The following is a 13,336-nucleotide window of genomic DNA, read 5'->3' as shown; positions in this document are numbered from 1 at the left end:
GAGAATTTTGAGAATGGCATATTTGTAAGGACGGCTTGCCAGGCAGTACATGTTTTATTGCCTTGTGTATTTGAGCAAAAGGATGAGACCATAAAGGAAAGTGTCCTGACCTGACCACAGTGCCTTGTCACCCTGGTCCCACGGGAGACTGAACAAGTGTTAAATGAGGAAGGTACTCTCCATCCCCCAATACACACACACACACCCTCGTTGTGACTCCAGACCTCAGGAGGAGTTGGTTTGCACAGGCGCCTATCAGATTGTATTTGAAAAGGCAGTTTTCACCTTTGGGCTGGAAACTTTTCAAAGGTGGGCTTTCCACCTTTGAGCTCCGTAGCAGTTAGAACTATTTCAGATTCATTTCTTTTCTCCCGTACCTTCCACAGTGCTTGAGACACGGAACCTGTGAATAGGAGTTGAAATTGCAGAAATCTTTGTAGGTTATGTGTGGTTTGGGACAGCTTATGTTTGTTGCCTACCCTCCTCTCTGAAAATAAGCAATTCTGAAAATTGCTGCATTGCTGTATAGTTTCTATAGTTAAGAGAGCAGGTTCTGGAGTTAGACTCTTAAGAGTTCAAGGCCCGGCTCCAGCATTTACCAGGTGTGTGACCTTGGTTTTCTTAACTGTAACAGAAAATTAATATTTTTTTCTCCCATATAAGTCTTGTTCTGAGGATTAAGTGAAATATCACATACAAATGACTGAAAGCAGTTTCTGACACATCAGAGGCACTCGACTAACTTTGAGCCATTAGATTATTTATGGCCCTCTTCTCTCTATAAAGTGAACTAGCTGTGGTTAGGGGACTAGCTGGGTATGGGTATATGATTAGAGCCTCGTTCTATGCCATTTTCCAGAAGGTGGACACGACAGGATTAGGTGGACGTGGGGCTGGCCCATGTTTCTGGTCGTGGCTTTGGTCTCACCTGAAGCCTGATGAAAAGGTACATGTGTGTTCTGCCGCAGTTTGTTTCCATCCCACTGAATCCATTCCCTTCTGAATCCCACTTATTGGACAGCAGTCACTGGACCTGGCACCACTGGATTTACAGAGGAGGTAGTAGATGCTTATGAAATGTATTTTCCTGAAGCTTAAAAATCTGGCAGGGGACAAGGGGGTCACTTGAAAACAAATATACAGCGTAAGAATTCCAGACATATTAACCATTCACAGCTCTGCAGAAATTTATACCCAGCTGCTGGGAGTGTTTCAGAGAGAATTGATGACTGGAGCCAAGAGCAATTATTTGAAGAAGGTGAGTTGAAATCATTGGCAAGATAGGTAAAGTGAGGTTGACATTTTGTTTCTTGTGAATAGTGGCCCAGAATCACTCTTTTGTAAGGGCCCGGTTGTAATGAAGAATCACTGGGTTTGTTGCAAATACACCAGTCCCTCCGATTCCAACATCGGTGACCTGGATGACTTACAACCGTGAGTTCCTCCAGATAAACCTGATAAAATACACAGTTTTCTCTGATGTTCACTTCCAACCTGGGAACAGTAAAAGAAGACCTGCAAGGAACAGAATGGAAATCAATAAAGTAGTTAGCTATAGCTAATGGTATCCATTAAAGGTAGATGGCTCAGATGGTAGAGTCTGCCTGCAATACAGGAGACCTGAGTTCGATCCCTGGGTTAGGAAAATTCCATGGAGAAGGGAATGGCAACCCACTCCAGTATTCTTGCCTGGAGAATTCCCATGGACAAAGGAGCCTGGTGGGTTACTGTCCATGAGGTCGCAAACAGCCGGACACGACTGAGTGCTAACACTAAAGGTAGACTCAAATGGACCAAAAACATATACATGAGTTTAATGAAAATGATACGTAAGTCATGTGCCTTATAAAAGTTTTCTTTCCAATGGAAGGAATTTAGATTTACTAAGTAGTGCTGCGATTCATGGGGTCGCAGAGAGTCGGACACGACTGAGCGACTGAACTGAACTGAACTGAATACCTGTCCTGTGCCAGGCACTAGTCTGAAAGATTACGAATGATCTCCTTTAACCCACCTTGAGTCTGTAAGGTAAGCAAAATATAATTCTGTTGTTATAATTAGGGAAACAGGGACAGAAAGGTTAAGTAACTTAATCTGAGGTCACATAGCTGATAAGGAACAGAGCCAGAATTTGAGCAGTAACGATCTAACTGCAGAACCTATGCTCATGGCTTATCCTCTGTAAAAGAAAAGTTGACTCAACAAAATAAATTACCCTTTTCCTCTTGAGTAATTAAAAATGGGTACCTTGAGAAAAATGTTAGCTTGAAAACAATAAAAATTATAAATGCCATAAATCCTTTAGAATTCTGTATATGATAAAAACAAAATATTCAAAGTAATGCACACAGTATATGTAAACACAGTTACAGCAGAAATTGCTTTCCCTTGGAAATACATCCAGTGCAGAAGGAGTGGAATGGCTTTTTAAATTCAGCGTGTGTCTTTGCAAGGTAACCGTCCTTGCAAGGTAACCATCCAAACCCACATTCACTTTGTTACTTAATAGCTCTAGGCAGAGCTGTTGATGTTTTTATAATTTCCTTTTCTGAGAAGGTTAGCTTATGTTTACCAGTCATTACCATAGCATATTATTTCCCTCTTAAGATTTTCTGAACACTGTTTTCCTTTTAAGTAAGACTCACATATATTTTATGTAAGTGAACATGGCTTTAGGGGCAGATAAAGTATTCCATGCAGGAGATGGACTCAGACTCAGTTTCTCCTGAGTCTGCCCATGCAGGAGACGTGAGAGACTCAGGTTTCTATGCCTGGGTCCAGAAGATCCCACAGAGTAGGAGATGGCAAACCCACTCCAATATTCCTGCCATGGACAGTGGAGCCTGGCAGGCTACAGTCCATGTGGTTGCAAAGAGTCAGACATGACTGAATGGGTGAACGCACACATTCTCTTTGGAGCCACTGATCCCCATTTTGCTTTTAAGAAAGGGTGGTGAAGAAGGTTCTCTGCTGCTGTTGCCAGGGAATTCCAGACTTAAGATGCTGCCCTCCTGCCCCCCTGCGATGTGACTTGATGAGCTCTGAGCCCTATCCTGTCGTTTGCCTCCAGTTCCCGGAAGGGATAAGTGACAGGAGGGGGAGGCAGAGAACTAATGCTGATTCTCACTCAGTGTGTCTGGAATATAACCTTTGCCGGTGAGAGAGACCTGTGTGAGCAGCAGGACACCTCCACTCTCGGTGGTTCAGCTGTCCCTGTGGAATCTAATCTCTGCATCTTTTCCCTCTGTTGTAAAATTGAGGATTTAAAATAGGTGATCTCTAAGGTTTCTTCTGCATTAGTCTGTGGCCTCCACATCTTGACATCTTGCCACCAGAACCCTTACTTCACTCAGCGTGCATCACTGAGAGCCTGGTGTGCTCCTGGGGTTGAAGAGACAGTCGTGAAAGAGGCGCCGCCCTTATGGAGTTTCCTGTCTCTCCAGGAGCCAGTCCCCGAGTATCTGAAAACCAGGATGTCAAGGAGAAGTGCAGGGAGCTGAGACTGGAGGATCAGGAGAGGCTTCTTGAAAGGAGCTGTATTTCGTTTGAGAGGGATGGGTAGGAACTGGGTGGAAAGAGGTGGTTGAAGAGTCAGTAGAGCGTATACACTGAGGCTGCAGAAAGGCATGGTGCCTTAGAGCAGGGGTCCCCGACATCTGGGATCTAATGCCTGATGACCTGAGTTGGAGCTGATGTAATAGAGTCTAATGTGAAATAATAATAGAAATAATGTGCACCATAGACGTCATGTGCTTGAACCATCCTGCAAGCAACCCTCCCCCCAGTTATGTGGAAAACTTGTCTTCCATGAAACCAGTCCCTGGTGCCAAAAGGGTCGCAGACTGCTGCCTTAGAGGACCTTAGAAAGAGAAGGAAGGCCGAGCTGGAGATATGGGCAGGGTCTGGCCGACCAAGTGAAAGGTTTTGTGTTTTATTTGAAGCATAGCAGAACACCAAGGAAGGGTTTCAAGCAGGGAAACAACATCCACACTGTGACCTGAGAGATCGCTCTGGCTGCTGCCCAGTCAGGGTCTTGTCAGGGGTCAGCATGACGAAGGGACAGTTCTGCATTCCAGGATCCACATTTACACCTTTTACAACCCTATCCCATTCAGGCTAGTGCACAGCCTATGGGTTTATTACCCAGGGAACCCGATCCCTTTTCATTACTTTATCTTCCCGGTAAGGCGTCCCCCTCTGACCTTATCTGAGGTCTGCTAATTTCTTGTGCATACAAGGGAACTATCTTCTGAATGCGTTGCTGCAAAGATAAACTTCAGGATGTGTTTTTCTGTTAACCATACCGAAGCTCTTATGTTGGCTTTTGAAATGAGTTCACTCTGGATTTTGTCAGTTTGCCTTTGGCTGCTGCTTCTTAATCCTCACTGAGATCTTGAAAAAAATTGATAACTCGGATAGAAACTGTGATGTCGAAGGGGCCCAAGCTCTGTAGAGCCTGGATTCTGTGAGGAAACCTGCAGGCTTTGTAATAGTTTAACCCTATGTCCCCAGAGCCTGGAGGAAGCTGGTGGCTGAGAACCAGAAGAGTGAAGCATGGGTCCCAGGGGACAGAGGGCAGTTAGTGACAGTGAAACATGTGGGATGAGAGGGAGAGAAAGTTATGAAAATGGTGCCGGGTTGGCACTATAGGGTCAGTAGGGTGACTGTATAACTCCGGTGAAGGAAATTGAGAAGAATAGGCCGGAGCACTGGAGAGCATCTTGGGGGTGATGATAATCCCAAGTGGAGCAAGAGGGATCTAAGTAGGAAATGCGAGTGTGTGTGTGTGCTCAGTTGCTGAGTTGTGTCCAACTCTTTGTGACCCCATAAGCTGTACCCCACCAGGCTTCTCTGTCCAGGCAAGAATACTAGAGTGGGTTACCATTTCCTACTCCAGGGATTCTTCCCGGCCCTGGGAACTGAACCCGAGTCTCCTGCATCTCCTGCATTGGCCAGCAGATTCTTTACTTCTGCGCCACCTGGAAAACACAAGTAGGAAATGTGCACTGGGGATTTATCCTTGCAGTAAGTATCTGTTGGGTACCTCTTATGTTCAGTGTATCCCAGGAGCTTATCCTAGAGTGAATCCATAGATGGAGGAGAATAGTGGGAGAGATTTTTTTTTTTTTTTTGGCTGTGCCCTGTAGCATGTGGGATCTTTGTTCCTTGACCAGGTATCGAACCTGAGCTCCCTGAATTGGAAGCTCAGAGTTTTAACCACTGGATCAGCAGGGAAGTCCCATAATGGGCAAGTTTTGAGACTTAAGGGGTGATGGGGGAGAGGGGAAGGAGCATGGGAGAAGCAGTAGCATAAACACTGTCACGCTGGAGGAGGACAGGCAGCAGAGAGCTCCGTGAGGGCAGCCATGTGCTACAGATTGCTGTCATTGCTGTGCCCCAGCATCACCTAGTAGGTCTCTCCTGGCCCCACTAAACATGGAGGCAAATGAATGAATACATGGCATAAAAAGGTCCGGGGGAAGGAGGACAAGGAGGGGACCTTTGGATCTGGCTCATGGCAAACTGTGGCATCACAGATAGCATCACCGACTCAATGGACATGAGTTTGAGCAAACTCAGGGAGATAGTGGAGGGCAGAGGAGCCTGGCACGCTACACAGTCCATGGGGTCACAAAGAACTGGACACAACTTAGCGACTGAACAACAGCAACAATCCGTGGCCAACTTAGAGCTGTTTCAGTGGAGTGTCAAGGATGGAGAATTGGGGTGACAAGAGGGAGGGGATGGCAGGATCTACAGATCACCCCTTTGATAAGTATAGGCAGGAATTGTCTGGAGAGAAGCCAGACAAGGGCAGCTGGTAGACTGGAGGAGAAGCCCTCCCCCTAAGAGCACCTGGGAGCCCATGATTTCCTCTGAGGGACATGCCCAGAGTTGCTTTACTGGATGGCTGGAGGTTTTAATGAGGATGAAGGATGACTTCCCTTTGCAGAAGGGCAGGGGGAATAAAACTTGGGTTAGCATGTGCCAGAGACTTTATTTTGGGAGTTTGCAAAATAAATTGTAAATCGATGCTTACAACAACCCTAGGAATAGACTGCATTAAGTCTCTCTCTCTTTTTTTCTTTTTACCGAGGGGAGGTAAATTCACAGAAGAAAGCGTCTGTCACACTGTGTCATGGCCAGGAAATGTGAATAGGATCAGCCCAGGTCTTTGGAGCCTGGAGTGCCTGCCTCTGAGACACCTCGGCAGCATTTAGCCAGAAATAGCTAGAAGCTGGCATGAAAAGGAGACTTGAGAGTTATGGGTTGAAGGGCAAAAAAAAAAAGCATAGACATTGTGGATGGTCAGTTCTGGATGTAGGAGATGGCAGTCAGGTTTCTGGGCCAAGCAGCCTGGTATGAGAACCTGCAGGTTAGCAGAGAGCTGGGTGAAAGGCCTTCGGGGAAAGAGGCTTGTTCAAGGGCAGGTCTAGAGATTTTGGCTCACCTTTTAAGGCTGATGTCTGGCAGGTATGAAGCAGAACAAGCAGCAAGGAAGCAGAAAGGAAGTGAGAGTCTGAGGTGCTGAAAGCTCGTTGAAATTGTTACTGAACCTGCTGAGAGGCAGAGTAGGGAGAAAAAAAGGTGAGCTGATTCTTGAAGTCTTCTGCAAAAGTAGGGGTAGGTCCAAGAGCAAAAGTATTTTTAAAATGCCCACAGTGGGGTTTTTTCCCCCACACTGATTCTTTACAGTCACCTCACAAAATAGGCCACTTTATTTCCACTTTATGGCTGAGGAACCTGAGATTCCGAGGGGGTCAGCAAGTTAGTAAGCCCTGGGCTTACCTGGGATGTGGACCCAGCGCTGTCTGACTACGGGTGAGCCTCGGCTGGGCAGGTGAGCACAGGTACTCACTCTGGCCTGCTCCTTTCCCAGCCTTTCTCTTACTGAGAGAGACATGGAGAGCTGCTGGGTTGAGGACTGGTCATAGGAGTCCTGAGAACCGCAACTGCCCTTTATCTGGCGCATTGGAGTGGTTCTGGGTGCAGTCACAGTTGTAGCTTATTTGTTTCTCGCGTGAGCCCTTTTATTCACATTTTACAGATGCGGATTTCTCTGTGCATGCTAAGTTAGTTCAGTCATGTCTGACTCTTTGTGACCCCATGAACTCTAGCCCGCCAGGCTCCTCTGTTCATGGCATTCTCCAGGCAAGAATACTGGAGTGGGTTGCCATGCCCTTCTCCAGGGGATCTTCCCAACCCAGGGATCAAACCCACATCTCTTATGTCTCGTGCATTGGCAGGCGGGTTCTTTACCATTAGCACCACCTGGGAAGCCCAATGTGGGTTAAGAGAGGTTTAACAGTTCAACTGAGGTCATGTGTCTCATCGGTGAGTAAAACCTGGGATTGGAACCCAGTTCCCAATACTGCATCAGCTTTTATCTCCAGATCAACCCTGTGAAGTCTGTGCCTGGTGGATTTATCCCCATTTGACAGATGAGGAAACCAAGGCTCAAGAAGGCAAGTGACTTGTCCCAGGCTGTATTTGACAGTGAGGCGCTCTGGCTAGACCCCAGGTCGCTCACTGCTCCCTTTGGACTCACATAGGAGAGCAGACATGAAATGAGGTCAGGATGTCAGGCTGAGGGAGGCTAGCCCTAGTGACAGACCCGAGGGAATGAATGACGAGGGCAAACACCACGTAGGTGGTCCTGAGGCTTGCGATTTGCTGGCCAGTGGTGGTTCTCAAGTAGCTCCCTCCAGAGTGGCAGGTCATTCCTGAGGAGCTTTGGCCTCTTCCCAGCTGAGGGTGCTGTGCTGTGTTTAGTTGCTCAGTCATGTCTGAATCTCTGTAACCCCGTGGACTGTAGCCCACCAGGCTCCTCTGTCCATGGGGAATCTCCAGACAAGAATACTGGAGTGGGTTGCCATGCCCTCCTCCTGGGGATCTTCCCAACCCAGGGGTCAAACCCAGGTCTCCTGCATTGCAGGCGGATTCTTTACCAGCTGAACCACCAGGGAAGCCCCCCAGCTGAGGGTAGTGATGGTATTTGCACCCTCTTTGTTTTTCCTGACCCTTATCTCACTGGCTCTGTTTGCAGTGTCAACTCAGGAGGGTCACTGGAAGGAGGAGCCCCAAGGGGCGGAGACCAGCTCTGGGATGAGGGGTGCAGAGCTCCTTTTTCTCTCGAAGTAAAGGTTTTTAACATGTGGGGCTCAGGAATGTACTTGGAAATGTTTCTAGTTTTTTTTTTTTTTTTATTGCATAGCAGTGTCTAATGAAACTATGGCAAAAGACCCAGGAACTTGCAACAAACAAATCACCTGCTTTCATTTTCTGATGTTCCCTCATCCTCGTCCTTACACAAGCAGTCTTGTTGTCATCCAGTCGCTCAGTCGTGTCCGACTCTTTGTGACCCCATGGACTGCAGCATACCAGGTTTCTCTGTCCTTCACTCTCTCCTGGAGTTTGCTCAAGTTCATGTTCATTGAGTCAGTGATGCTGTCTAACCATCTCATCCTCTGTGATTGTAACTGAAGTGTAGATTTCAGTGTCTGTCTACAATGCTACCTGTAGCCTGCTTTTTTAATTAAAAAAAAATGTATTTGGCTGCATTGAGTCTCATTTGTGGCACATGGGATCTTTAATTGCAGCATGTGGGATCTTAGTTCCCCAACCAGGGAGTGAACCTGGGCCTCCTGTGTTGGGAGTGTGGAGTCCTAGCCACTACTAGGGAAGTCCTGTAGCCTGCTTTTAAAATCTATCACTAGATCATACAAACTTCCATTCTTTGTAATATTTTAAACAGCTCTATGATATTTCTTTGGGTTTCCCTTGGGTCTCAGTGGTAAAGAACCCGCATGCCAGTGCAGGAGATGTGGATTTGTTTCCTGGTTTAGGAAGATTCCCTGGAGAAGGAAATGGCAACCCACTCCAGTAGTCTTGCCTGGGAAATGCCATGGACAGAGGAGCCTGGGGGGCTATGGTCCATGGAGTCGCAGAAGAGTCTGATGTGACTTAGTGACTGAACAGCAACAACAATGATATTTCTTTGGGTGAATGAATCATGTTTCCCTTACCAGTTCCTCCTTTTGGGGAGCATTGAGAGTGTTTCTAGCTTTTCACTATTATAGGCAATGTGCTAATAATAGTTTTTCTTTTAAAAAGAGAAATTCTAGAAGTTTGCATTCCTGGATTAAAGAATTGAGAACTTTTTTTTTTTCCATTGACTTTCGAAAACTGAGCAAATGGCTTACAGGCTGCTTCCCTGGGTGTTGCTCTGTAAGCGCCACACTGACAGTGGGGGCTGGACATGGTGTCTCAGGCCTGGAAGCCAGGCAGACTGGGCTGTGTGTGGGAGATGGCCCAGGGCCAGGCCTCTCCCCATTCCGGTTTACTGCTGCTGCCGTGGGGTGTGGCTTGCCCCCACCTACCTGTCCCCTTCCCAGACACCTGAGCGGAGCATTTAACACCGTTGCTGATATGTTCCATCACAGAGGTCCCAGAGTGGAGGTTGCCACTGTCTTTTATCTTCCAATATAACTTCCTTGAGGTTGGCTTTGAAAGGTGATATCTTTTTTGTTTGTTTGTTTTTCTCTTTTTTCCCAGAATTTGTTGCAGTCGAAGAGTGACTCCTTGATTCCCAGGCCCTTTGAGGTCTGAGGAGTCCAGTAGGTGAAATTCTCTCTACCTCTAAGGAGAAACAGTACCTGCTCCTGCAGCAAGAGCAAGCCCTCCATTGCTATGGATACCGAATCCACGTATTCTGGATATTCTTACTATTCAAGTCATTCGAAAAAATCTCACAGACAAGGGTATGTAAGCTCTTGCTTGTTCCACTTTTCCTCTGGGGGCAGAATTTGCAAGTTTCTCAGGCTTCCTGGACTCACTTTCACAGTCCCCCTGGGGGGCAGCCAGCACTGGAGTTTCAGTCCACTGGTGCATGAGAAGCTGAGCTTTCAGAACCTTTAACATGCACTGGGAGGAACTACACCACCAATTTACATTTTATAGCCACTATTACTGTTGATGACCACTTCTCACAATTGATTTTAAATTAAAGTTTCTGCCTTCGATGGAAATGTTTTTCATTTCTAAGTACTTCTCCGAGATGACAGTTCTCCCAAAAGCTTTACCAAGTATCTAAGTGAAAGTTTTTAAAAAAAGAAAAAGTGTTAATTTGTCGCTTCTTACCCAGAGCTGCTGACTCATGGTCCATTATGCCCTTGCTGTGAGGTCTATCCACTGAAGTGGCAGGTTGGCAGGCTTGGCCTGGTGCCTTATGTATTTCTCTGTCTCTGACTGTCTTCCCAGTGAACAGGCCTGGGTTTTGGACATCTGACCTGGGTAATGGGGAGCAGGGACCAAATTTCCCCTCCTCTGTACAGAATGAACAGATCTGCACGGGTGTTCCGAGGGCCTCCTGTGTTACAGACCTGCAGAATGGTGAGGGAATGAGTGAATGAAGAGGTAGTGCCAGCCGGTGGAGTGCGGTTGATACAGTTGCAGTGCTGCCTCTTACTTAGACCGCTCAACTTAGACTGCTTATCTGTAAAATGGGTAGAGCGGCACCCTCCTCACGGGGCTGTGGGGAGGATTAAATGAGATGATGCCTGTGAAGCACTTAACACAACACATCGTAGGCCACTCACCCGTGCCTGGATTTATGCTATCAATGGCCCTGGCATTTCAGCACCGAGTTTGAAGGCCCCAGGTGACCCCAGTCCATAGACCCACCTGTGGTCACAGCCCTGCGAGAGCTGGGAATGGTGATGGTAGTGGTGTTTCCTTGACTCAGCAGTTCCCCCATACAGGCAGCTGAGTGCAGAGTAGGTAGGATTTTGTTTTGTGAAACAGCAGTATGCCACGTATATCTAACTGACTTATTTACTTGTGAGTCCATATGGATCTACACAACGCAGAAAGAGGTTTGGAAGGATAGTGTCCAAGCTGCCCCAGGTGGTCATCCACGGGGAAGGGGTCCACACAGGATGGTGACTGATGGGCACTTTGATGCTTTATCTTTCTAAACTTGTTCAATCTCTTATAAATACGTAAATTTTGTGATTAAAAATACAAATAGAATAAAAATGTAAAAGACTCTCAAAGATTAACGACATGAGAAAATATATATGAGGCCATGTTACTAAAAACCAAGATTCAAAACTTTGCACATTATAATAGGTATATATTCTTATGATGTGATGAATGGTAACAGATAGTTTGTGTGTGTGTTTTAAACTTTCATTATTTTCTAAATTTCATGTATTGCTCTTACATAATCATGACAATCCGGGGAAAAGAAGTAAATGAGCTTGTGCTGGAGTCCAGGCAAGACTTTCTAGTCAGCATGGGAAACAAAGAAGTGTGGCTGAGTGAGGCCAGAGCCCAGATCCTGGGAAAGTCAGGAACCCTCTGGTGAGAAAAATTTAATCACCAATTTCAATCAGTGGGTAAACATATCAGATTCGTTCTAAAATACCAGAAACAGCTGTTTAAAAATATCCAATCTTTGAACTTAACCAGGAAAAGCAGTTCCCTGTGAGTGTGCCAAGCTTCCCCGTCCCACACTGGGAGGAGCAGAGTGGGAATCTGGGGCTCTCTGGGTGCCTGGAGACGAGTCGAGCGGGGATGTCTTGCAGGGTTCCGAGGAGAAGCCCTGTCTGGCCTCCTTCATCTGCACTCACGTCCCCTCCCAGCGCTCATTACTCTGTGTTCCCTCAGCCCCTTGGGGCCCCCAGTAATGGATACTATAGGGCTCTGGTGGTAACTTTAAGAGACTATAACTTTCCATGAAAACAGCACGCAGAATTCTGAGTACCTTCTTGGACCCCTGCAGGAAGCCTAGGCAAATGATAACACAAGCTGAGACCTTTAATACTTTATTCAGGGAGGTTGCTGAATGCCTACTCAGGAGCGCTCTGGGTGAGAGATGATGACCGGAGATTGATAGGTGCGCTCCCTGGTGTCTTTAGAAAAACAACAGCCGCTGAGATGGATCCCCTGACACGGCATAGTGACTGTGGGGTGGAGCTTGTAATCCGTAGATAGTAGGTGTCGGGGGTCCTTTGTCTGGGTGTAAGGGGTACTGGACAGTCATAGTAGCCCTCCAGAGGCATGCCCTGGACCCGGCAGAGGTACCAGTGGGGAGTGTCCCTGTGAAGGCTGCCTTGCCCAGCGATTTGAATGGCAGAGGAGGAAGGGAGAGGGACTGTGCTCTCTGGGAGTCGTCGTAGAACTCTCAGAGAGGAATAATGAAGGGCAGCGAACTTGATATGCTTGATGACACTGAGATCACCTTTGGAGTACTGGCAGAGTTCCAAGCCGATGATAGATGACTTTTTCCAACAAAGAAGCTAGTGGTCTGGTTTTTTGATACCTGCCTTCTCCAGAGGATATCCAGTTAACCTGCTGGTAAAATGACGCAGGCTCCAGCCGACCTCACCTAACCTTCGGGTTTAGAGCACCAGCTGCAGCTGCTTCCAGTGCTGTTCACGACCAGTCTGAGAGTATCTGTTAAGACCCTGGGCCGTGGCCCCCCATCCTCACAGCAGCCCTTAAAGGGTGGGAGGGGGGACCCCCGTTCAACAGGTGATAACACTGAGATGCAGAAAGAGAGCATTATTTGCCTGAAGTTATGAGGTTGGTCCGGACCCTCAGCTTTCAGGCCCCATTTCTTGCTCCTTTGCAAGCCATGCTTTTCTCCGTGGGCCATGCACGGTGGAGAGCAGCAGGAGTAACTGGTAGGGAAAAAAGGCCTGGAGGGTCAGCCCTGGGCCTGATGTGTAAAATGCTTTGTCCAAAAGAGGCTGCCAGAGCGTAGGGGGAGTGGTCCTTTTGTTCCGAGCCTGCTTCAGAGTCAGTCTGTGCCATGACTGGCCCTCCCACCCAAGAGGAAGCAGCCAGCCAGGCCCTGCAGTCGGTGGAGAGAAAGGACAGGTAGTGGGTGGTGGTAGAGAAGGAAAGGGAGGAGTAACCGGTGAGGCTGGCTTTCCCCCAAATAGAATAGACAAACAACAGAAATAGAGCCAAATCATCTTCCCAGGAAATGCCGATCGTAAGTGGGAATGGTCTGGGGCTCAGTGGGGATTCTGACTGGAGTGAGAGAGACTTTACAGCACCCTCCCAGAGCTCAGCTCCAGGATCGCCTAAACACATGCGTTTGCACACGCACACACCTGCAGGTACAGACAGATGCCCGGCCTCCAGCGTGTTATTGCTTGCCCCCCCATCCCTGACTTATCTTTACCCGTACAGGCAGATGCTCTATGGAGACAGGCTCAGAGATAAAGATACAAGGATTCCTGTGGCTGACACACCTGCCCAGCAAAGGTGTGTAGGTAATCAAGACAACTCAGGTGGAGCTGGGAAGACATCCAGTGCTCTTGTG

General features: G+C 47.5%; 1 protein-coding gene across 5 annotated transcripts in view; it reads left to right on the top strand.

Annotated features, from left to right (window-relative positions):
* VANGL1 (VANGL planar cell polarity protein 1) overlaps positions 1-13,336 on the top strand; it is a 54,570-nt gene that overhangs the window by 1,711 nt on the left and 39,523 nt on the right. For 3 of the 5 annotated variants that reach the window (XM_065906382.1, XM_065906346.1, XM_065906355.1), the window contains one exon: positions 9,556-9,761. In XM_065906382.1, the coding sequence (XP_065762454.1) occupies positions 9,691-9,761 (71 nt within the window). In that variant the 5' untranslated portion in view covers positions 9,556-9,690. Of the gene's footprint in view, positions 1-1,207; positions 1,259-4,897; positions 5,026-9,555; positions 9,762-13,336 lie in introns of those variants that run through there. The other 2 variants (XM_065906364.1, XM_065906372.1) reach the window with 2 other exon arrangements.

This window comes from Muntiacus reevesi, chromosome 1 (genome assembly GCF_963930625.1).
Source record: "Muntiacus reevesi chromosome 1, mMunRee1.1, whole genome shotgun sequence".
Lineage (NCBI taxonomy): Eukaryota > Metazoa > Chordata > Mammalia > Artiodactyla > Cervidae > Muntiacus > Muntiacus reevesi.
This window is presented reverse-complemented; position numbering and strand designations above follow the sequence as displayed.